Source organism: Pogona vitticeps, chromosome 2, assembly GCF_051106095.1.
Source record: "Pogona vitticeps strain Pit_001003342236 chromosome 2, PviZW2.1, whole genome shotgun sequence".
Taxonomy (NCBI): domain Eukaryota; kingdom Metazoa; phylum Chordata; class Lepidosauria; order Squamata; family Agamidae; genus Pogona; species Pogona vitticeps.
Window position 1 is genome coordinate 64572576 of NC_135784.1, and position 25690 is coordinate 64598265.

Below are 25690 nucleotides of genomic sequence, written 5' to 3' on the forward strand. Positions count from 1 at the left end.
TACATGTAAGTGAAATTGTTTATTGCATTGCTGGGCATTTGAAAGAGATGCAACCAGGAATGTAACTAGCAACACATTAATTAGTGGCAATGTGACACCATGACTTACATGTCTTCAGTCATTCCTATGTAAATCAATAATGTTCTGGCCAAGTAATAAAGGCAACTAATAAAATAAGTAATTAAAACATCACAGAACCAGAAGAAAGTTGAGAAAGGAGCAACTAAAATGATTGGAACCTCTTTCCCATAACAAACAGGAGGATAAAGGACAAAAGTTTCTTGGTTAAAAGATAGGTTGATGGCTGCAGGAAAAGAGAAAAGCCAAATACAAGATGGACTGACTCCCTAAAAGAAGCCACAGACTTGAGTTTGCAACAGCTGAGCAAGGATGTTGAGGCCAGAACACTTTGGAGATCACTAATTTATAGGGTCACCATATGTCTGAGGTATCTTGAAGGTACATAACAATAACGACAAGGGTAAGACAGAAAATATCATGGAGGACAATAAAATTATATGTATCTTGGATGAACAGACTTCTTGTTTATTTTATAATACTGTAACTCATAAGCATGAAATGAACTGATGAACAGCGGATTTAGAAAAGACTAGTTTTTTGGGTTTTTTTAAAATCCAGTTCATAACTAACTTAGGAAAATCAGCCACACAAAGTATGGGGATGACCACACTCTAGGTGGTGTGAAAGAGCTTTAGACCTAAAGTGGGTCAAGTGCAGTTTTCCCAATGTTGTAGAAAGCCAATTACCAACATTCCTTACAATTGGCTAATGCTAACAGGTACCATATCCCAAAAACATCTAGAGGGAAGGGATTGTCACTCTCGAACTTGCCTTCTTAGCCACACTAGACGCTGTTCCAAGTCCTCCATACAGAGCACATTACCATAGTCTCTCGAGACTGAAGGATGCCTAATCTAAATCTAGAATGGCGTATTTCACCTTAGACAACTTTGTGGAAGATACAACTTCTGAGTCTTCTGCTCAGAAAATCTTGCACAGTAGGTGGCTGGTGTGAAGCACAAAAATGATCACTTCTCTTTGCAATTTTATCACAGCAACAGTATTATGCCTATATATATCCACAAACAGTATGCTGTGGGTGTGAATTTCACAGACTGCTTGTTGGCAGAGGACTTACTCGCAATTCATAGCATGCCAGGTTATTCTTGTATGAACAAGCAGGGTAGAGAAGGAACCTCAGCTATGCTGGCCTAGAGTATTTTAACTCCTCTGTTCATATAGCCTTTCCAGCTATGATATCCAAACTGTCAAAACTTCTTTTAACATATTTTTTCCACAATTTTACTACACTTTACACTGCTACTCTTACTGATGAGCCAGGTCAATGCATTCTCTGCATTCATTTTCTCAAGTATTTAGTGTTTCCAAATAAGCTATATGTTTGCAAATGGCTGTGACTTTCTGTGACTGTCTCCTCTTCAACTTGCTGCTTTTGTCATTCAGTAACAAGAGACAAAGGCTATGGCTAATCATAATTTAACTATATATAATAATAAAGTTATATATAATATGGCATTACTATTCAATCTGTCCATGGGTGGAACAGATTTTGAAGCATCTGTATTACAGCTGAGCTATTTGTATCCCTGGGGATACAAATACTGGCACCGCACAGCACGCACGACCATCATCCGCATCATCATGCCAATAACAGAAGCAGGCAGGCAGGCACTTCCCCACCTCCCTACTCAGTCAACTTCTCAACAGCTTAGGAGGGAGACTCCTTGTTGGAACGGTCAGCTGCATGGGGAGGTGGGAAAGCGCTGGCTGGACTGCTTCCATAATTGGCACAACAATGTAGATGGCAGCTATATAGCAACCAGTGAGTGGACTCGCTAGCTCAGAAGGAGGGACTGGATTGCCACGATAGCTGTGGTGCCAATAGCTCAACTCTAATACAGATGTTCAAAATCTGTTCCACCCTTGGATAGACTGACTTTCAATACCATATTCCCTTCCCCTTTTCACTCATACAAACACAGTAGCATCCTTTCTGCCTCTTCTCATCTCTCCCACATAAACAGAAAACAGTACAAGATGTGGCAACAGCACTCGCTTCTTCTCTAAGGCATACACGAATACAGAGTGCTGGCCTTCCATGCACACATGCTGGCAGATACTAAAACAGTCCATTCCATTCTGTGACAGTCAATCTAGCCCCATGCAATATGAAGCTACCGTTGGTGGTTTTGTTCTCCAACCACACACCATGCTCCTCCGTACAATTTTAGCAACATAGCTAAAATTATAAAAGAATTCTTAATTCTTTTTCTTCACTTATCTTTTGTTATCTTTCCATCTTGAAGAATCTGTTTATTGTTTTATAATGTTTTTAGTTTGGTACATGTATATATTATTCTTTATTTGTCTGGAAGCCACTTAGAGTGGTCGTAATGACCAGATAGGTGGGGTATTAAATAAATAAATAAATAAATAAATAAATAAATAAATCGGCAGCAGGTACCAGCTCTGCTTGGAGGACTGGCCTGTTTGGGAGCAACGGCCTTTCCACCTCAATGAAGCAGGTTCCATTAGATCTCCAGTTTGCAGAAACAGAAGGTGCAGTGTAACTTACACTCACACACCTTTTCTATTAAAATGTGCTGCTTAAAACAATGTTAACCTACACAATGGATTTTCAGCAGAGAAGCTGCTAAACAAACATACTTGAAAGTGAGACACTATTTAAACTTTGAAAAGCTGACATTTAAAACATGGGAGGTTAGAAAATAGCCACGGACAAAATTAGTCATCAAAAATTACGCTTGCCTTTCAATTCAAAATTATTAAATTGCTGTAATTCAGACATACATCACAGGATTTATCTGCGCTTAACAGTACCTTTGATCAGTGCCAAAATGGCATAACTTCCATGCCAAATATTATATTGACAGGAAAGCCAAGTTGTCTTACATCAAACCAAATGTTCAGGCTTTGCAAATGGCACACTGGTGGGCAACCAAGATACCTTAATTGTGCAGCTGCTGCCGAAGTTCCATGATAAGAAACAACAAGCAAAACACAGCACTGGAATTCATTAGAAGCCACAAAATCCTAAAATTACTCACAAGCCACACCCACACCCCCACAAAACTTTACGAAAGAATATTCTCTTAAATGTATTCACTGCAGTATTGTTTACTACTGCACTGATGCTGCAACCCTATATTCACCTTCCTGAACAACTTCACTGAAGACAGTGCAACTTTTATCTGAGTAGCTAAGCTGTACAAAGGATTGTGCTGCAGGACAGCAGACCCAACTTGCACATATTTCATTGGAGTCCACAAGATCAAAGGGAACAGAGATGAGCACACCATTTCCAGATGGGGAAAGGGCCTTACTCAGGTTCACATGATCAAAGAGTGTTAATTGCTTGGCTTCCCAACCATGGGTACTGCTGTTAAGATTCTTATTTTTGCCATCCTTTTTGCCGTCTTTCGCTTAGAAAAAACAACAAAGGTTTTCCCTGCAAGTATAATAGAGCTGTCAAAACTTGAGCTTGCTCCTCAGAGACTTTGATTAAGGCAGGGAGATCAGAGTAAAACAGAAGCTACAAACACATGCTGTAATCCATGGACACTGACTTTATTCTCTCTAAAGAGAAGACTTGAAATTAGTCTAATAAACTAGGAGGAACAGCTCCCTTTTAGAATGGGCATTGCAATGGTATCTCCTTTGTCACAGAAATCCTCCGGCCTACTGAAAAAAGGCATATTAACTCCATTGTACATGGCTTAAAGTAACCCATTATTAATCACACAACAGTATGAAAATGGGCAATTAAAATCAAATTCCTACTCTGAATAAGCATCCAGTCAAAATGAACTCTGACAGCTTGGCGCTTCAGCTCACTGAAAATGTAATTTAACTCTTCCAGCTCTGCAATTCTAAGATGATGCCGATGACAACAATGATAATGGCTAAGAGACTGGAAAAAGTGTGTGCGATTGCCAGAATTTTCTTCCCAACCATAATCCTCTCATCACCAATTCTATCCTGCTTTCACCATGTAACAATATGCTCCTACAGGAATCTACTAAGGTAAGAAATCAGCTGAAAATGCATACCTACATCACTTTTACCCATGTTTTACTTTAAACTTATAACCATCTTCAAGCACCATTTTCAATGAGCATGCCAGCTTCTATTAAGCATGGTAAAGGGCAGTGCAGTTATAATTTTTAAATATGGTAAAGGGCATTCAGAGGCAGAGGGAGTTTCAGATAGAGAGATAGGGAGTTTTGAGAGAGAGTCAAAGAGTTTGGTGTGGGTTTGGGGAGTTTGGGTGAGAAAGTGGTGGTTGAGAGGGGATGAAGGAAGATGTTTGTTAAGAGTTAACAATATTGCTTGAATTATCTACAATTTCTATCTGGTTCTTTTAAAATGATATATTGGCCTGGACCTCAATTATTAATAATAGGTAATGTTGATGTAATCAACTGGTGGCAGCTGAGTGGCACATAGTGTGAACTCCTAGTTTGGTGAAACAAGCAGGGGCCACGTGGGGATCCCGACACTCTTGTTTTCCAAAGTGCCTCCAAAATTTGTTACTTCTCCTAATGTTCTTTAAAGTTAGAGAAAGTCAGGAATTTTTCTAAAGCAGTACCGACTACTTGCAGAACACCTGTAAAGTCACCCACACAAAAAGGAGAATCATCATCCTTTTCCAACCACAGATACAAAGTTATTAGACATGTGTTTGCTGAAGTTGAGAACAGCTGCCTGGTTGGAAATCCCTGGTTCCCTTTGTAATCAGAGCATACAAGCTTCCTTGAGTTTTAGCTTCAGTTCCTGTTTTACTTCTTCCACCTCACAATGGCTTGGTAAATTTATGAGGATGTGAGGAAGACAAGAAGGAAAGCTGGCAGAAAGCAGAACTAATGCAGAACTGCTACAAGCAAAGGCAATGTTCAAAGAGGGAGGTGGTCCAATCAATTCATAATGACAGAGATACCAACTGGGGGACTCCCTTCCATTCTAAATTCTTGAAATTCTTCCCAATCCCAAATGAGCAATGTTTCAACCAACACCACCCCAATCTTAGAACAAACTGTAGCACAGTTTCACACATACATGAAGAGTGGCCCTACAGATGCTTGCTGGGCTACATCTCCTGTACTTGCTGAACACTGAACATTATCTTCCATAAGATGATGGCATGCTGGCTGGGGTCATAGGTATTGGGAACCCAACAAGGAAGACAACAGGCTCCTACCTCTGCTCTACATCTTCTGATGTCAACTACCCTTAGCTCCCTCTTCTACCATCCCCAGATTCACCAGTTCTCAACACTGGAGGCTCCATTGTACTTGTTGATAGGACCCAATTTAATTTATTGCAACCTTGGTGAAGTCTCTTGTCATGATGGCTCCTTCATCTTAAATTTATTTTATATCTCCTACCTTACACCCCCTCATTGTGGTAGTTCTTTCTACATGAAAAGCACAATATTTCTCCTTTAACTTCACAGTCCTTCTAAAATTAAAGGTTTTCCTACATCTCTCAAACTCCTTTAACAACACTATGCTACTGAGGGTCAAGTCAAAGAACTCGTGCCACAAATCCCTTTTCAACAACTGACTGTGTGAAATTCTCTGAGTGTGCAACATGAAAGAAAGGTTAGAACTGATTGCTGCAGAGTGAGCCCACAGTTCTCAAAGGACATAGACCTGATCCACTCATTCGTAGCAAGCTACTATGATTTTACAATCCTACAGCAACTGCATGGACAAGCTTTCCTACAGCAAGCTATTTGCAAGATAAGCTGTATCCTTTTTCATGGATGAACTGGGTCTGTTCAATTTCCTTTTTCCCCTGGAACTGCATTTGCACAATCATTTCATACAAACTACATGATGAACTGATCGTGCAAACATGTGGCCACCTGTACGTATGCAAAGGATGTCATGGTTTCAGAACAAATAAATATTTCACTGGATCTCTCCTCTGAATGAAGAAAAAGGATACAGTTCCAGCTGAATTAGGCTTTCTTCAAATTAGTATCAAGAAAAAAAGACAATGGTCCTACTGACAGCAACGGACTGTAATGTCATTTTTTACTTTGTTCTCAACACCAGAGGAGTCAATGTTGTTTCAACTGTCATCTTTGCAACCAAAGATCCTGTATAGATATGGAGCAATGCAAACTTTCAGAATCTAAAACCTGAAACCTGGAAAGGATCCAGAGTCCCATTAAGTAATTACATGTTCCACTATTAAGGTAACATATGGACTGTTTAACCTAACCATAAGACCCTCATTTGTTACACTGTGCTTTCTCTGCTATTCAGCAACTATTCATTTCCCCAACATAAAGAATAAATCCTGTTCTCCCAAGGAAGCTTTTATATTGATTTTTTTTATTACTTCATATAAAACTTCAGACTTCTACAATAAATTATTCTCTGCCTCCGATGAAAGCTTCCATAGCAGTCACCACTTTCCTACTGTTCACAATCTTTCTTAAGTATCACACTCACACACTGACATCTTCCAGCAACTGGCATCCTTCCATTTAATCAGAAGCTGAGAAGTTCTTCAGTTTGTTCTGCTACCACAACATCTGCCTTACATTAAAGCCATTGGCAACATTTATTGGTGCACTCTCAATGCAATTCTAGGCAATTAACTGAATGGTACTCCCAAGTACATGCTTCATACTTGTCAGCGACACCACCTGTTAGCTCCATTGTTTTCCGCAGCAGCACTGACCTAAAGTTCTATCTCTAGAAGCCTGGCTGGCACTCCAGGCGGTAAGGGTTTGCTTACATGAAATGTTGCCTTTATACTACAGCTGTACAGGTGGCAGCTTCTTGATGTTTTCTCAACAATTCCAAAGTTTCATATACATGTTTTATTACCAACAACTAAGACTGGAAAATTTTGTTAATGCTGGAACATGGAAGGGCTTTACATGAATCAAGTACTGCACACAGGTAGAGAAGAGGTTTAAACCTGCCCATCCTTGGTGTGTAATCCTGATGACAATTACTCCTCTGAGGTTGCTATTTGCCCTGAGAGTGATGCTGCTAAAGCACAAATAAAATATTCCTTTCTAGGACAAAAAGCAGCTTCAGGGGAAATTACCACCAGGCAAACGAAGCACAGGAAAGGATCATTCCCCCCCCCCCCCCCATAGCAGAAGCTGTTTTGAAAGCAACCACACATTTATGGCACAGACTAGTTCATCTCTCTCCATAAGAGCCTTCTTGGCTCTTGAGATCTTCAGAGGAGACCCTCCTCTTGGTCCCATTGACATCACAGGTATACTTGATGGGGACATGAGAGAAGGCCTTCTTTGTGGCAGCTCCCAGTATTGGGCTCTCCCTCAGGGGATTAGATGGGCTCCCTCCCTTTTATCCTGACAGCTGAAGACCCACCTTTTCAAACAGGCTTTTATTAACTGTCCTGTTTGTTGGTTTTAGTTTAGTAAACTTGCTTTTAATGTTCTGAATGTTTTTAAACATTAAATGTATTCTTAATTATCATTATGGTTAATTAGTTTTTAATGCATAATTTATTGTGTCTTTAATTCCACTTGTTTCAACATTGCCAGCCACCTTTAGTCCCCTCACTGGGAGAAAGGAACCTAGAAATGATACTAAACAAGGCGTCCAGACACCTACTAAGGAACATGGAAGATTCTTATACGCAAAGTTTTCTTCCATATTACCAGTGGCAGAATTACTGTAGGACACTGCCTTTTTCAGTCCACTGGGATAATTTTAATTGCTAACCAGATTATTTGCCACTTGCTTAAGACAAGTAACTCTTTCCTCTCAGTAGGCAGCTGCTTGCGAATGTGAACATCTACTTGCTCCCTATGCCATACAGTACTTCACCCCACATCTGGGAACACGGACACGTCACTCAGTACTATGCTCGCAGCACTCACCATGCTGTCATTTGAATATTAACCCCCTTCACAATAGAAACACAGCAATATTGTGGGAGATCCATCCCTCTCGTTTCCCATCACAGTATTAAAGTCAGGGAAAGGAGACTGCATAAACAGCAAACTGCACAACAGGGGAAGAGAAGTGGCGAGAAGGCAAATGTAACAATGGAATAACTAGAAAGTTAATCACACCATGGCATGCCAAATGAAATGCACACATCCTTTACTGCTCCCAGTCTACATAAATATCTAATGGGAAGTGAGACACCTGCGGCTGCTGCTGCTGCTGCTGTTCTTATACATCACCTGCTTGTATACACGAGCCCTAAGGTGATGCTTCGCTATCAGCTTCTAAAAGAATGTGCAGCATCAATGGGTAATCATCTACCTCTCAAATGACAAGCAGGTGTAGCATTAGGGCACCTCAAATAGTGACAGATTTACTATGTTGGAAACCTTTGGAAGCCGCTACCTACATCTGGAATTCCCTGTCAAGAGTGACTAGATTAGGCTTTCGCCCTCCATCCATCCTTCCACAGGCAGGCAAACATCTCTTGATTAAGAATTTAAGCTGTATTGCTACTGAAGAAGATTTAACTGGCTGGGTGCCTGTTATTTCTTTTTCACGGATGCATTTTTACCTGCTTCATCGTTTTAAAGCTGTTTGTTTTCTTTGAATAGTATTACTGGTAGTCTCCTTGTGTGCCATTTTTCTGACAAAAAGGCAGAACTTTAATTCAATAAACAGAATAATAGATAAAAGTGGACTAGAGTCCATGTCTAGTCTATGAAAGCTTACATCGTAACAACACTGGTCTTAACAGTGCCATAAGATATTTTTCTAGTTTCACTGCAACAGATCCAACAAATCCTCCATCTGGAGAACCTAGTGTTATTGTTTAAGACAAAAAACAAAACAAAAAAACAGCAGCCGTATTATGTCTGGGTTAGGAACACTGGCATATTATGTTTGGGTTAGGAACATTTATTGGCAACAAATAACAACAAATGTACTATCCTTTTACTATTGATGGTCCATTTGTTGTTATTTGTTGCCAGGTCACTTACAACTAGAGATGGGCACGAACTGAGCTATGAACCAGAAACGCTGACAAATAGGGCTAGGTTGTATTCCAGTTCATGGTTTGGTCTGGGGATCCCATTTTGCTGAAGCAAAATGAAGTGCTGAACTTTTTTGCCCTTGGCAAAACAAGATGCCGGCCATCTCCTTTCTAGTGTCCCAGCCACCTCCCTACCTGGTTCTGTTGCTGACCTTGTCAGAGAGACAACTATAGACACTTAAGTATGGGAGAAAGGCCTAAATCAAAAGTGTTCTGGCTTAGCTATGCCCACGTTTCCTGCCCCAGAATGAGGGGGTTAGCAGCTGCCCCAGTGCTAGCTGGAAGCTTCCTTTCTAAACAGGACAGCTGGGGTGAATCTAGGTCTAGCTAGGTCACAAAGACTCTACACTTTCTCCCAGATGAGCAACACTTAGGTGTCTCATCTCTCAGGTGGAATTCCCAGAATGGAGAATTATGAGATTTATAATAAATTATGGTGGTTTTTACTTCAGTGTGTTTTGAGAAGTTCTTGATGAGGGTAATGTGTACAGGAGGAAGGAAGCACCAGGAAAGGAAAAATCAAAGCTTACCGCAGCTTCTTCCAGCACATACATATTTGGCTAAACTCAGTGTTAATCTAGAACAGTTTCACTGAAATGAATGGGACTCAGTTACAGCTAACTTAAGTCCCATTCACCTGATTGTGTCTACTAAAATTCAATTTGGCCCACTGTGCTAACCTATGATTTAACATGATACGCATATGCAGCTGCTGACTGATGAAACAATATATCTGTGAGAAGAGTTTTCATAATTAAAATTTGTGAGCATTTTTCTCTTGACGCCAATTGTGAAGGACAACCAGGAAATTATAGGTCAGTTCCAGAGGAAAAGTGCACACAAGGCTAGCAGGAGGCCCAATGGGCACCAATACGACCTTTATTTTGGCTCCAACGGAAAGCCTGGCTGTTCAACCAAGCATTTGATAACTAGAGAGATTACTGCTTGGTTTTAGATCTTTAAGGTTTCTGTATTTTTCAAACTGTTAAATTGTTTTTAAGTGGTTTTTATAGCATTTTAATCATTCTGAAGTATTACGTCTCATTATACTCTTCAGTGTGATTTTATTTATTGTACCTTGCCTCAAGAGCTGTCAATATAGGGCCCATTAGAAACACTTTAAAAACTAAACAATGTTCTAATTTAAACCAAAGAGCCCACTTGAAATTACACTAATTCAGCTGGCAGGCTCTGACCTCAGTTCACTGGCCCCACTGGGAAGTTCTATCACTGAGGCAGTTTTCTTCTTTTGACTTTAGAAGCATGTAGAGTTTACCTGGAACCTGAATGCATTAATAATGAACATAGCTGCTGAGTTATTTTCTGGCAACAGCGATTCACCTTGGAAACACATTCTGTCTTCTCTCTCAACTCTATGTTAATTACCATTAGACGCAACACTCTTGGAGTTATTAACATGGCTACAAATCTGCCACTTAGCATCTTGCCACTAAATGATATCAATACTGTCACATACAGCACTGATGGTACCTGTCCGTCATGGGTTTGGAGGGAAAGTTCCATCCTATGGGGAGTGGAAGGCGGGACATCAGGGGGGAGGAGCTGTACTATATATATATTTGGAGCTTGTGTGGAGAGTTAGGAGTTGGAGTCTGTGTGTCAGACTGGGTACAACTGTTTGTCAGTTAGTACACACCTGATAGGTTCAGGTTTCTATTTAGGTAGCCAGAACTGATAGGTTCAGGGTCTGTGCGTTACCTTAAAGGGTTCAGTGGGAACCAAGCTGTTGTATGTGTGTGATTGGGGTTATGCCACGTTACATTATCCTAGTTACCTGATTCTTTTATGTACCCTGTTTGTTGTTTCAATAAACCTTGTTCTTTTGTTTAGTAAAATCCGTTCCTGGTCTGTGTGACTCCTTATAGGGAATGGTTGGTGGCAGCATAAATACATGGTGGCATACTCCAGTAGGTCTGGGGTTGCCACATTGATTGGTGTCCAGCGTGTGAGATACGACTAGTCCAGTTGTCCAGTGGTCCAGCAAAGCCTTGGCAAGTGTGCCCAGAGCAAGGGGGGTCTAGTCAGGGAAAATCTGAGGGCGCGTAGGTAATCTTCTAGGCTTACCTCACGGGGAGGTAGGCTAGTGGAAGAACGTGCAAACTCAGATTGGGGGACTAGATTAGGGAGCTCTGAGGCAACCCGTTTTGGCGGGAAAGGGCTGAGGCAAAGCTGCGTGAAGTAACAGTGATCTAGCCTGTCTGCTGAGAGGCCTAGCAGAGGGGGTGGATTCTGCCTGGCAACAGTTGCAAGTTGGTGCTGGAGGGACAGCAGCAGTCTATAGAAGGCTGTTTCTGAGGGGGAAAAAAAGTCGTCGTTTTATTTTGAGGCGTGACTTTTGAAGGCAGCCTGTTCTGGGGGGGATTATGCCCTTGACTAGAAGCCAAATGGCAGAAATGGGGGAAGTGAGAGAACCACAGGGAGACCAAGGTTCTGAGGAGGAATTTGGCTCAGTGCAGGAAGAGAGCACAGGAGAACAGACCTCAGAACTCAGAAAAATGCTCCTAGCCCAACAGCATGAATTGAGGATGAAACAATTAGTAATGGAAAAAGAAGAAAGATTAGAGAGAGAGAGAATGGAAAGAGAAGAAAGATTGGAGAGAGAGAGGATGGCGTTTGAGTTAAGAAAATTGGAAATGATGAATCAGAACAATAATAACAATAGAGATTCTGAGGTGGGCCAATTGTCTAAAACTGACCTGAAGAAATTCCCTGTGTACCACAAGGGAGATTGCCCTGAGGTGTTCTTTTCCCTCGTGGAAAGAGCGTTTGTGGACTTCTCAGTAAGGGAAACTGAGAAGATGACCATTATGCGATCGTTAATCAGTGGCAGCCTGGCAGAAGTCTATGCAGAGATGCCAGTGGAACTGCTGAAGGACTTCGCTGAGTTTAAAAAACTGGTGTTTGCCCGACATGGGATAAATGCGGAACAGCTGAGGCAAAGATTCAGGTCACTCACAAAAAAACCAGAGCAGACTTTTACCCAAGTGGGGGCCCAACTGGTGAGGTTGCTAGAGAAATGGCTGTCTCAGGAGGGGACAGAGACCTTCCAGCAGCTCAAAGACCTGATAGCGCTGGAACAGTTTTATTCAGTCCTGCATGGGGAACTAAAGTTCCATGTGAGGGAGAGGAAACCTAAATCGGTGGCAGAAGCGGCAGAGATCGCAGATTTTATTTCCCAAATAAGGAAGCCCTTAGGTGCTGAGGGGAAATCTGTGGGTAAGCCCAAAGAAACCTACAGCAGGTACTCTCAGGGACCAGGGAAAAACCAGCAAGGGGGAGGGGCCCATGTTGAAGGGAAGCCCTCAGACATGAAACCACCAAGACCTCAGATTTTGGAGGGAAAACCAAAACCAGATGAGAAAGACTCCAAGTACAGCAGAAAATGTTATTTCTGTCAAGGAAAGGGCCATCTAATCTCAGAGTGTGAGAAATTAAAGCAGCTAAAAGGAAATTTGCCTCATGATTTGAGTGGAACCAAGCCAAAAGCTGTGTTCTGTGTCCAGACAGAGCAAAGCTCCTTGCCACTGAGGGAGCCTGTTGCCATGGCTACTCAATCTGAACCAGTTACATCTGCTGATCAGGCTGGGGAAAGTGGTCCTCTTGTGGAGGTCAAGCGCTGCTTACTAGTGAGGACAGATTCGCAATTGTTTGAGACCGCAGGGGTGGACGTAGGAATACTTGACCATCAGTATAGGGGGCTAAGGGATACTTGTTCTCAGGTGACCCTGTGCCATCCAGACATTATTCCTAGGAAGTATATAATCCCAAATGAGAGCCTGAAGGTGGCAGGGATTGAGGGGCAGGTGATCTCACTGCCAGTAGCTGAGGTACCTGTGAGCTTTCAAGGCTGGAGGGGAGTTTGGCGGCTAGCGATTTCATCGACTCTGCCAGCAGCCGTGCTCGTGGGAAATGACCTGGCTGAACATGTGAAACGGGTGCTAGTGATTACACGCTCACAAGCTACCACGGGGACAGTTCAAGGGGGTACTGAAGAGCCCGATGAGGGTAGTCCCGAAGCCGTGGCAGAAACCTTAGCCACGGACAGCAAATTTGGCCAAGAGCAAAAGGCAGACGCCACTCTCCGAAAGTGTTTTGAAAGGGTGACAGACACCCAGATAACACCTGAAACCCCAGCGAGATTTCGTGAGAAAAAGGGAATTTTATATAGAGAGACCCTGATGAATATCTCAAAAGGGGGAGATGGGATCAGAAGTCAGCTAGTTGTACCTGAAAAGTATCGCCCCATGATCTTACAAAGGGGGCACTCTGACATGTTTGCTGCGCACTTAGGGGTGAACAAAACACAGCAGAGAATCACACAAAATTTTTACTGGCCTGAAATAGGGAAGCAGATCAAGGAGTTCTGTAAACAATGTGATGTGTGTCAGAGGCAGGGGAATAACCGTGACAGGACCAAAGCGAAGTTGTGCCCTTTGCCTGTGATTGACACCCCGTTCAAATGTATAGGAGTGGATATTGTGGGACCTTTGCCCAAGGCCACAAAGAGGGGGAACCGGTTCATTCTCACCATTGTGGACCATGCCACGAGGTACCCCGAAGCCATTCCCTTGACTAACATCGAAACTAACACAGTGGCAGATGCCTTGGTGGGGTATATGTCCAGGATGGGATTTGCCTCAGAAATAATCACAGATTTGGGCACATCGTTTACATCAAAGCTCATGAAACGGTTATGGCAAATCTGTGGAATTAAACACAAGGAAACCACTGCCTATCACCCCGAAAGTAATGGGTTAACGGAGAAGTTCAATGGGACTCTGATGCGCATGATTAGGGCTTACTTGGCAGAGAATCCAAACAATTGGGACCAGAAGCTGCAATCCCTTTTGTTTGCTTATCGATCAGTGCCCCAAGCCAGTACCGGGTTCAGTCCATTTGAACTTTTGTTTGGGAGAAAAGTAAGAGGTCCACTTGATTTAATCAAACAAAATTGGGAGCAGATCACCCAGGATGACCCACAAGATGTTGTGACGTATATAGACACTTTAATGAATGACCTGAAGAGAAACCTAGAGCTAGCAGCAGAAAACCTGCAAGATCAAAAGGTCAGACAGAAAACCTGGTATGACCAGAAAGCCAGGGAGAGGCACTTTAACCCAGGGGAGGAAGTGCTTTGGCTTAGGCCCTGCAAAGAGAACAAACTGCAGCTCAAATGGGCAGGACCATACAGGGTCATTTCCAAGATGTCGGATCTGAACTACCTTATAGAACAGGAGGAACACCAAACACGAAGGGCGGTACATGTGAATGCCCTGAAACCCTACTACAGAGGGGAACAGAGGGTTTTATTTGCCATAAAAGCAGCTGAGAGTGAGGAAGCTGAATTACCCTTCTGGGAGGGTAGAGGGGAAGTGAAATACAACCCAGATGAGGTGAAGATCAGTCCTGCACTCACCCAAGACCAGCAGCAAGAACTAAAAGTGCTGCTCACGAAATATCATAAGGTTTTTTCAAATAAGCCGGGGATAGTGAAGGGAGTGATGCATCGGATCCACACAGGGGATGCAACCCCGCAAGCAGTATCCCCATACCGAGTGACGGGACCCTATAGGGACAAGGTGCGGAAGGAGCTGGACGAGATGCTTAGGGAGAACATAATCGTCCCCTCTTCTAGTCCTTGGTCCTCTCCGATAGTCCTGGTGGACAAGCCTGATGGGAGCATTAGGTTTTGTGTAGATTACCGGAAATTAAACCGCGTAACCACTCCTGATGCCTACCCAATGCCCAGGCTAGACAACCTGATTGAAACCATAGGGGGTTGTCGGTTCATTTCATCGTTGGACCTAGTAAAGGGTTACTGGCAATTAAGGATTGATCCCAGGGATCAGGAAAAGACCGCATTTTGCAGCCCTTTCGGTCTATATGAGTTTAGAGTCCTTAGTTTTGGTCTCAGAAATGCACCAGCCACATTCCAAAGGCTGATGGACCAGACCTTAGCAGGGCTCAGTGACTTTACTGTGGCCTACATCGACGATATAGGGATCTTCAGCAATACCTGGGAAGATCACCTGAAACACCTGGAGATAGTGCTGCAGAGGTTAAGTGCAGCAGGGCTAACAGTAAAGGCAAGCAAGTGTCAGCTGGGTAGCCCAGAAATAAAATACTTGGGTCACATAGTAGGGGGAGGAGTGATCAAACCCCTAGAGGCCAAGATAGAAGCCGTTCGTGATTGGCCCAGACCCAACACCAAGAAAAAAGTCAAATCATTTCTTGGGTTGGTGGGCTACTACAGAAAGTTCATCCCGAGGTTTAGCGAGATGGCGACTCCGCTGACCGATCTGACGCGGAAGAAGACTGATGACCGCATCCCGTGGACCAGCGACTGTGAGGAGGCGTTCCAGAGGTTGAAGCAGGCGCTCATCCATTATCCAGTGCTGCGTGCTCCTGACTTCGATCGGGAGTTCATCATCTACACCGATGCGTCTAACAGCGGGGTAGGAGCAGTTCTTTGCCAGGAGGATGAAAATGGTGACCAGCATCCAGTGTCCTACCTGAGTAGGAAACTCCAGAAAGGTGAGAGACATTTGGCAACCGTGGAAAAGGAGTGCCTGGCCATAGTATACGCGATTCAGAAAGCCAAACCTTACATCTGGGGAAGACATTTTGTTCTGTGCACTGACCACTCACCACTGCAGTGGTTAAAGACAATGAAAACCCATAATAGTAAACTTATGAGGTGGGCTTTAAACCTGCAAGATTTTGACTTTGAAGTGAAGGTGGTCAGAGGGTCAATGAACTGTGTTGCTGACGCCTTGTCAAGAAGACCCGACGAGTGAAGACGGCGAAGAAACCATGGACTATGTATATTTTGGTGACCAAAAGTTAAATGTACCTGTTTATTGAACAGGCTTGGTTTGTATTAATAAAGGTAACTTAATGTATTGCAAATATTAATGTTTAAATGCATAATTGAGATGTTTGACCTACAGTGAGTAAGTATGGTATTGTATTATAATGTATAACTGTTTTGTGTTGTGATCCTGGTTGTTTTTTTGGAGAAAAGCACTTTAGCTTTCCCCCCGCAAAACAACTTATAAAGAGGGGAGGTGTCACATACAGCACTGATGGTACCTGTCCATCATGGGTTTGGAGGGAAAGTTCCATCCTATGGGGAGTGGAAGGCGGGACATCAGGGGGGAGGAGCTGTACTATATATATATTTGGAGCTTGTGTGGAGAGTTAGGAGTTGGAGTCTGTGTGTCAGACTGGGTACAACTGTTTGTCAGTTAGTACATACCTGATAGGTTCAGGTTTCTATTTAGGTAGCCAGAACTGATAGGTTCAGGGTCTGTGCGTTACCTTAAAGGGTTCAGTGGGAACCAAGCTGTTGTATGTGTGTGATTGGGGTTATGCCACGTTACATTATCCTAGTTACCTGATTCTTTTATGTACCCTGTTTGTTGTTTCAATAAACCTTGTTCTTTTGTTTAGTAAAATCCGTTCCTGGTCTGTGTGACTCCTTATAGGGAATGGTTGGTGGCAGCATAAATACATGGTGGCATACTCTAGTAGGTCTGGGGTTGCCACAAATACTATTCTTACAGAATAGAAGGTGTAAGAGCAATCAGTTCTTGATCCTGGAATCTTCCCATCAGTCAAACAGATGTTCTAAAAAGATTTAATTCATTTCCAGATGTTATTATCGGCATCTTCTAAGCTGTCAGAACTTCAGCATCACCACACTAGAGTCAAGAGTTACAAAGCTTTTATACACAATGTTCTACAATCCCAAAAGCAATAGAGTTAAAGGTTTCCTTGCCCATGTTAAGCCATCTGACAAACTATTAGGGATTAGACTTGCAGGTTTGTGCATTCCAGATCCCAGAATTTGCCAAGAATTCCCCTCGCAGAATCTGGGAAGATGCAGTCAAAATACCAGAAGTCTACCAGATTAGCTTTCTCTATGGGTGCGTCTGTCAAGATGGTTTTCCTTTGAGAATCAAGGAAACAGCCCCTATTTTCCCCAGGAGTCACGATGATTGCTGGGATGGATAGTATAGATGCTCATTAGCTTCTATAAAGGGTGTCTCCTAAAGAACTATCCTTGCCAGGAAGCACCAGGGCACTTTCCTTGCTTTTAAAAGGAGAATCAGTCCAACAGAGGCACCCATAGAGGTAAGAAAAGCTGGTTGTAGACTTCTGTTTTTCAGTTGCATCTGCCAGAATTCTGCCAGGGGAATTCTTGGTGACTTCTCAGAGCTGCAGTCCGAAAGATTTATAAGTCTCATCCCTACTAAGCCCCGTATTGTGGCTACAGACTAAGTTATCTCATTAAATTACCAAATCTTTTTCTGGCACCATAAACATCAGGAGAACCTACTTAGCCAATAACCCTGTATCCCAGCTGTCAATATACAGTTTGTACAGGAGACTTCATACAGACTTACATAGCAACGAACGTCACCCCCAATCTACACATTTTTTTATTTATCTACAAGTCACTTTATTTCCATTTTATTTAAAACATTTTACGCTGATTTTTCCAACACTGACCCCAGAGCAGTTCATAAAGTTAAAACCCTAAACATTTAAAATATGAGACCAGCAAATGTAATAACAGCCAACAAAACCAACAACATGTAGGCCAGCAACATACAGAACAAAGCAAAGCTATAACTGCAGGATGGAAACCCTTCAGCCCCAGAGCCGAGTCTTGCCTTTTAGGGTCTCAAATTCAGCCTTCTGGGTTTCCTTCATTGGCACATTCCTTATTTTACCATCATACAGTAATTTCCCAGATTTTGTATGGCTTTTTCAAATTTTGATTCTCCTAATGCTCAGTTATTGCAGCAAGAGCTCTAGGCTAAAATATGCCAGTATTCTTTGTCCCACCCTGTCACCCTTGAGAACATCCCTGTCAATGAAGCCTGTGAGATGCTCCCCACCCTTGGTCTATAGTACAATTATGCAGACCTTTCACTTTATATCACTGATATATATATATATAAGATAGATAGCAATGCATCTATATCTCACATCAATACAGAGAAGCTAGCTTGATTTTAGCCCTGTCCAATTTATTACTTGTGCAACAAGCAAAAGCCTTGTGAGCTTGATTCTGAAATTATAATACCCGATTTTACACTATGAGAATCTGACTTGAACCATTATTTTGAACTATGAAAAAACAAGCACAAAGCACCAAACATTGACCCTTAAGGTGCTTTTCCATTATGTTTTAACAGTCAGCATTCACATGCCCCCAAGAATGCTTTTTTGAATAAAACAGAAAATGAAGAAAATTTAACAGAAATATCAAGAAGGTATATAAATTCTGAACCAAATGGATGCAAGCCTCTAGCAATTTATTCCTCTGCTATAGATAATTTTATCAAAATTCTCTCATTCTGATTTATAATCAACAAATAGGTAAGTCAGCATACCTTTGAAGTCAGTGAGTGGATAATGATCTTGTAATATAGGACATTATGATTAGGCCAACTAAATTCTACTATATGGTTTACTTTCAACCTCTGGCTGTGGAACCAGAGGTGGAGAGTTCAGTTCCCCATTGTGCCGCCTTCACACGGGCTGGACTTGATGATCCACAGGGTACTTTCCAGCCCTACAGTTCTAAGATGACGAGGACAATTACTGTAACTATTACTACTGCTTACCAAAAGGGAAAGACATTGTCAGACTGGTAAGAAAATATATTACAATTAAGTTAACCAACTAGCCAAATAACACTGAGTTGTTAAAGAAAAGAACTAGGTATACAGAGTGAGTCAGATGTGTTAAAATTCTGGAGCTGGAATGTGTTCAGCAATAAAATGACCTCTACCCAAAAAAAAGCTAATGTTGAAGACCACGTGCAGCACACAACTGGCAATTCCTTCAATTTGACAACGGATCTGTTTTAAGTTTACCACTCTAACTTCATATAGGAAATCTTCTGAATATGAAATATACATTGACCTAGCCAAAAAGGACAGTGGCAGAGTAGTCCAATGCCCTTCTGTAGGCACAAATAAGGTAAAAATAAATTCCAAAATAGATTGGGGGGGATGCAGGACACTAGCTAGAAACATATTTAATAACAATACTGTAATCTTCAAATTGCAGCACTGGATGGGACTCTATGGATCACCTAGTCCAGCCCATGTCAAGGAGGCACAGAGGAGAATTGAACTCCAAACCTCTGGCTTTGCAGCCAGAAACCTAAACAGTTGAGTTATCCATTTGATGAAATCTCAACAAAACAAATCTGGAGAAGTTTTTTTTTATTGTTGTTGCATACAGATGCATTGGATGAGCGAGCATTTTTCCTGAACGCTATGCATGATCAGGAAAAGTCAGCAACTTCCAATTTCCTTCTAGTTTTCCGATCTACATTTGCTGCTGAAATTACAACTGCTATTCACAAAAGACCATACCTATGTTTTTTGAAAGAGTTAAAAGGTTTCAAAGCAGACTTTTAATTATTATTCTAGGTAGTATAAATTTCATTATATAGGAAAAAGAATGACTCGTTTTATAAGAAATGTAATCTCAATGAATATTTAGAGGAGTGAAGCTCTGCCACAGTGATAGAAAAATATCCATGATTATGATGGAACATGCATTCACTGATGTATGTCAGTTCCTGGAGATGTGTAGCAGCTGACATGTGCTCTTCCTATATCCTGTTTACTTCACTGTAATGGACTCTATATCTCCCTTTGAAAAGCGTTTGGAAATTTTAGTGGGTCAAAAAGGCTGCAAACAGCTGATGATCAGGAACAACTGAACAAAGCATGCAACCTTCTGATTACAAGAGCTTCCCTTGTCTATTTGTAGCCATAATCCAATGTACTAATTCTGAGCTATTATAAAGTCCTATTTGACCCAATCTATGATTATTAGAAATACTGTATTCTCTCATTTGCATTGGTCACTGCTTTGAGAGGTTTTTTTTTTTGTGGGGAGGGCTCCTTGATTCTATATTCTCCACAGGCACTCAAAAGTATGAACGTAAGAGAGGGCTGCTTGGTCACTGATCCCAGACAGGAAGGCTGGCCTCTCTACTGTCATTCTACAGGCAGGAAAAAGAAAAATGTAATACAGGCATGCATTTGGCAAATTTCCCGTTACTGAGCAAGAGGCTTTTTACCAAATTGGTGCTTCAGTTTTCCTGTTTTTAATCTGTGTCTTAATATTTGAATGAGAGGATGAGTAGCTTGATTCCAAGATGATCAGAAATTTAAAATTAACCACCACCATTTTGAATCACATTCAAAACCAAATGGGTAGCCAGTGCAATTGCTCGGTGCCAGTTAAGTAATGACTGAAACATTCTTTAACAGCTGAAATTTCCACATGATTTTCATGGTCAGTCTCACACTGTGTGCATGACAACAGTCCAGTCACAATACAAATAAAACATACAAAAGTAGAGTCAGACCTGAGTGTACTCACAATGGGTATGGCTGGTGTACTGCCTGAATGAAGCAGCTCAGGATTACTGGCGGATGTGGCTTTGTTGTAAGGTATTCAGCTGCAGCTAAAGCTGGGAGCATTTTTAAACCTCATTTAGGGCTTTAATGAAACTGCACTCCAAAGACATCTAGAAGTACAAGACTTGAACAGAAACTTCCATAGCACACCAAAGTTCTCTGCTATGGGAAACAGCATTGAAATGACGACAGGGAAACATACCATTTGAAGCAAGTTGCAGGTTTAATGAGCTTGAGGGAGTGGGGTACAAGGCAGAATGCCAACTACAGTATTGTAAGAACAGCAGTTGAGAGAATGGGAGAGCCCACTCAAGATCTAATGAGAAGGATAACTAGAAGGAAACTCTTTCAAAGCAGCCATCATGGGGGAACCTACTCACCATTGTCAGGGGTGTTGCTCATAAAACAGTCAGGGGTGGTGGGAAAAGGGAGCACAGAAATGAGCAAGACATAAACACAGGTGGGAAACAAGAGTGTTCTGTCCTTCCCCTGTCAGCATTTCTTAAGAGCAAAGAACAAGGAGGAAAGCTAGAAACAAAGCAGACAGAGATAGCAGGAATAAGGTATCTAGTTGATTCTTCACCAGCCTACTTGGTTTGGTGGAAGACGAATGGAGCACTTCAATCCATTTTTAGCAATTGCTCATTCAATTACAAGGCTAGTATCCTGGTACAGACACTGGCCTGCCCAGCAGCCTGATGACTGCTCCTTTATAAACAAACCAAAATCCCACCTCACTCCCTTCCAAAAGCCACATGGAGATATAGCAGAATACGTATTATCTATAATAAAATACCACAAACAAGATTTTGTTTTTAATACAAAATGTATGTTTACTATCAACACAAGTGAAAGAGAGAAGAATCCTGGAGGAAAAACCGACTGTAGTATCCTTCACAGTCTCTTTGGGACCCTGCTGGTTGGGAGAAATCACTGGCCCCCATACCCACCACCTGTGGGCTTCAACATCTGAGTTGCTCCATGGCAGGTAGAGCAACTCAGAAAGTCAGCTGTGAGTGAAGGGAGGCACACTTGAGGACGTAGCCAGCAGAGAACTGGCTGCACCTAGCATGGACAGGAGTATAAAGGAGGGAGAGGAGAGCAACTGTGAGGAGTCGCTCAAGAGTCACTCAAGTCACCCAGGAACACTCCTAAATCCCAGTCGTGAATAGCAATACTCACAGGGACAGCTGCCTGGAAGTACCACCTAGGCTGGGCTTGTGTACTCCTGGAACAGCCCATTCCTGAGGAGCTACGCTGCCCAGGGAAGAACATTGGGGAAGACCATAGCCTTGCATTTCCCTCAGTGCTGACCCAACTCCAGCGCTGGTGGAGGGAGCTGATAAGGGACCCACAGGCCCAGAAGGAGTGGCCATCAGATGTCACAGGCTAGGGCACCAGAGAGGACTGAATGAAAGGCTACCCCTGTTTGAACTCTGGGAGTTAATCCCTCCTGAGTGAAGTCTGCATGAACTTGGGGGAGGCAGAGGGTGAAGAAGAACCATCTCGCCTACCCTGTGGGAACTAAGGGAGCCCGTATAGAACCATGGCTCACGACCAAAGACCCGGTTATAAACAGATCTTTATTAAAAGTTACATGGCTGCAGCATAAGTAACTCTCCTGTTTAGTGATGACTACACCAAAGGGGGCTCTTTGCCTTCCTCTTGCACATGAAAGGTTGAGGACCCAGAGCACAGGATGGACTCCTTTTCATGACCAGCCATGATTCTCCTTGTCTTGGAAAATAAAACAACAGCCGGGTACTGGTGATTGTACAGAAAAGCAGTGATCAGAGATGTGTAATAAGTTTGGCTTTTACCAGCAATGTTATGTAAATTAAAACATTTTACTGTTTAATTGGCTTTACTCATAGTTCTCATTCACACTTAAATTTCCTATAGAAAAAAACCCCTTACTGGACCTTTACTTTATTTAGAAAGTAACCTATTATAATGATAAATGAAAATAAACAGCAGCTGTTCTCTAAAACATGGATACAGATGCTTGCATAGTTCAAGACCAACTTCGTCATGACCACTGTTTTATAGCTTGCTTTTTTATAGGGCTGTTTTGGGTTATTGGTTTTTTTTTGTAAATAGCTGGGGAGGGGGATGGACTGAACAGGAAAATATGGTGGAAGAAAGACCATCCTTTGCAACCCATCCTGACCCAAATTAGAACTGCCCCCCTTCATCCCCATTTGCTGTGAGAGATGGAGCTGCCACTGATATTAATAAGAGTTTTCCTCCCATTGCAAGCAGTAGCTATAGCAAGAAGGGGAGATTATTATCAAGACTGCAATGACTGGAAGCCCCATCTACTGTATCTGTAAAAAAAATCAGCTATATACAGACAAACTACAGTATGTCACAAATATCACATATACAGTAGTTTGACTTACTCTCAGTGTATAAATTGTAACCATTAATCACAAAAACATGGTATCTTTCATAAACCTATTTCACTTGGACGTTCAGCTAAAATAAAAATAAAACGCTTTAGCCCAAACAGTGACAGTTCTAAAGCAAATTCTCATTTCAATGTTTATGCTTTCTGGAGAAATTCTGCAGTAAATACACCCTCACAATAGAAAGGAGGGTGTTAGCACTCACCACTCCAATTCCTATTTAGACTGAAGCAATCTGTTCTTTCACTTTCAGTAATTGCTAACCCGTCTGACTTGGCTATAATTACTGCCACTATTGTTATAACATTTGTTCAAGCTTAGCTGTCTGGCCCTCTCATCAATAGCTGGACAGACCTGTTATTAGCCTCTCTTTATTATACTCCACATCACAGAAAAAGGCTTGCAACAACTAAAGCTGCTCCCCTTCACATTCACTGAATTGCAGCTTCCTCCATAGCTTCAGAGACACTTTCCAAGCAGCTGCCCAATTGCATGCTTGTGTGTGTGTGTGTGTGCGCGCGTACACACACACACACACACACACACACACACACACACACACAGAACAACATGGCCAAGTAATGCAGGCACGACGCAAGCTCTGCATCCTACGGCCCAACTCAAGACACCCTCCAAGAATTACTGACATACATACAACTCCTTTCCATTTGCCACTCAGTATTAACGAACACCTTCACATTTTAGTCACATCAATACTCTTCTGCTACACATATTTCACAAAAGAGGAACAGATTTGTACATGGGGTAGATATATTCGAAATGTACCACTTGAATTAATAAAATTAGATACTGGGGGAGGGGTTAGCTTCTCCTGATTTGTATCCAAACACATTAAGACTAGGCCATGGGTTCATCCTTGGAAGCCCTATCCTTCTCTTGTAAAAAAACCCTCGTATCTAAAACATACAACGTGCCTTCACAATGAAATGCTGGAGTGGAATGAGCATTTTAGAAAGGCCCTTCATTTTAGACACACTCCTGTCATCCATTCTCAATATTGACACAAGTTAAGGCAATTGTTTCATTAAAGCTTTCCTAGTGATAACTGTAAATAGCTAGATATACCTCCCCAATATTGCCCTCCCTGTCTTTTTTTTTCCTTCTTGCAATGCAGCTACACAATACAGTATTCTTTGCTAAATATTCATTTCATCTTAAAACACAAGTCTATAGTTTCAAAAAAAAGCACCCCTGGACAAAGATCTGTAATCATGAAGCACTGATCTAGAATAACTTAAAAAAATCTAAATGAACATTTATCTTATTCAAGCTATACTTATAAGACAGTATCTCTGTACCCTACCACCTCATGAGTCTCATCATTTGACTTATGCATAAATGTTCCCAGTAAACTATAAGCAGCAGCCCATTCCTCCAATGTTGGGCCTGAGCTGTCACCCACGCAAAGTGTAGACTTGGGCATTTCATACACAGATTAGCTAAATTCCTTGAATAACATTAGTGATCTCTTGAGGCACACAGGCTGTTATAGACGTGTGTCCAGCAAAGCAGAGAAATGGAAACATTCAGCTGCTTTGCACCATTTTTTTTCTTCATGCCCAAAACATTTCTGTATACCATCAAGCCTTCTCCTAGAAATCATCATGTGCCCCATCTTCCCATGCATAGGCAGCCCTGGGAAGCCAGCCCCATGAATGTGCGTGTGCAATAAGAAAGGCATGTGTCAGATAACTAACATTTACAACCTTTTGTATTTCCTTACACACCAGGGCTCTCTCTGGGGCAACGAAAGCAAAGAGGCGAACCTCACTGACCTCCTTTCATCCTGTGCCAACACATCCACCCCGGCCCCCGTTTGGACCCCGGCCCTGGGCACGTGTCCGCCCTCTGGGGCCCTGAAGGGCCCCCAGGACTCGCCCCAAGGCCGCCCCAGAGCAGCAGGAACCGGGGTGTGTGTGTGGGGGGGGGTTGGAGTTTGGGGGGGGCTCCTGTTCTCGGTAACGCTGAACCCGACCCCTCCAGCGAGGGGGCGCCTCCTCCTGCGTCACTTCCTCCTCCTCCTCCTCCTCCTCCTCCCCCCTTCTCCCCTGCCTTTCGCCCCCTTGCCTGACCTGAAGGCGCTGCAGGTAAGAGGCCGGCACGTAGCCCGTCTCCCCGGAGCCCGCCCGGGTCACCAGCCACCAGTGCTGGTTACTCCGCTCCAGCAGCAGGAAAGTCTCGCCGGCGGCGAAGGCCAGAGAGCTGGGCTCGGCCGAACGGAAGCCGTACAAGGCCCGGTACATGGCGGCGGAGGCAGCAAACGAGGATAGGGACAGGGAGAGGGAGAGAGACTCGGACGGACAGCCCCTCGAGGCGACTCCCGCCGGCACCGCCGGCGCGCGATGTAAACACGGCTCCCAAAGTTCCGCCCCCGCCCCGGGCCTACGTTGGCCCCCCCGCTCGCTGACGTCAGCGCGCAGTCACGCCCCCTCCTCATCTACAATACGGCGGCGCCCTCTGGTGGTTGGAGAGGCCGGTGGCGTTGCTGAGGGAGGCGGATGGTCTCTTTTTGGGGGTGTCCGATCCAAGGCCTTGGTAGCCCAGCGTTTCCCACGGGCACGGTGGCACAGTGACCTTTTCCCGCCACACTTCCCAGCAGCTGATCTTGGGAGGCATCCTGCCTCTCATATAATCGTTATAATTGTATTTTTTAATGATTTTATACATGTTATATTGATGTGTTTTTATCTATGTAAGACGCCCCGAGCAGACATTGTCTAG

General features: G+C 42.9%; 1 protein-coding gene across 3 annotated transcripts in view; it reads right to left on the reverse strand.

Annotated features, from left to right (window-relative positions):
• The window catches only part of NCKIPSD (NCK interacting protein with SH3 domain), a 126296-nt gene extending 100945 nt beyond the window's left edge, over window positions 1-25351 (reverse strand). The window contains exon 1 of one of the 3 annotated variants that reach the window (XM_020798077.3): window positions 25042-25351. In XM_020798077.3, coding sequence (XP_020653736.2) covers window positions 25042-25212 — 171 coding nt within the window. In that variant the 5' untranslated portion in view covers window positions 25213-25351. Of the gene's footprint in view, window positions 1-24744; window positions 24864-25041 lie in introns of those variants that run through there. The other 2 variants (XM_072989573.2, XM_072989571.2) reach the window with 2 other exon arrangements.
• Between the last annotated feature and the right edge of the window lie 339 nt (window positions 25352-25690).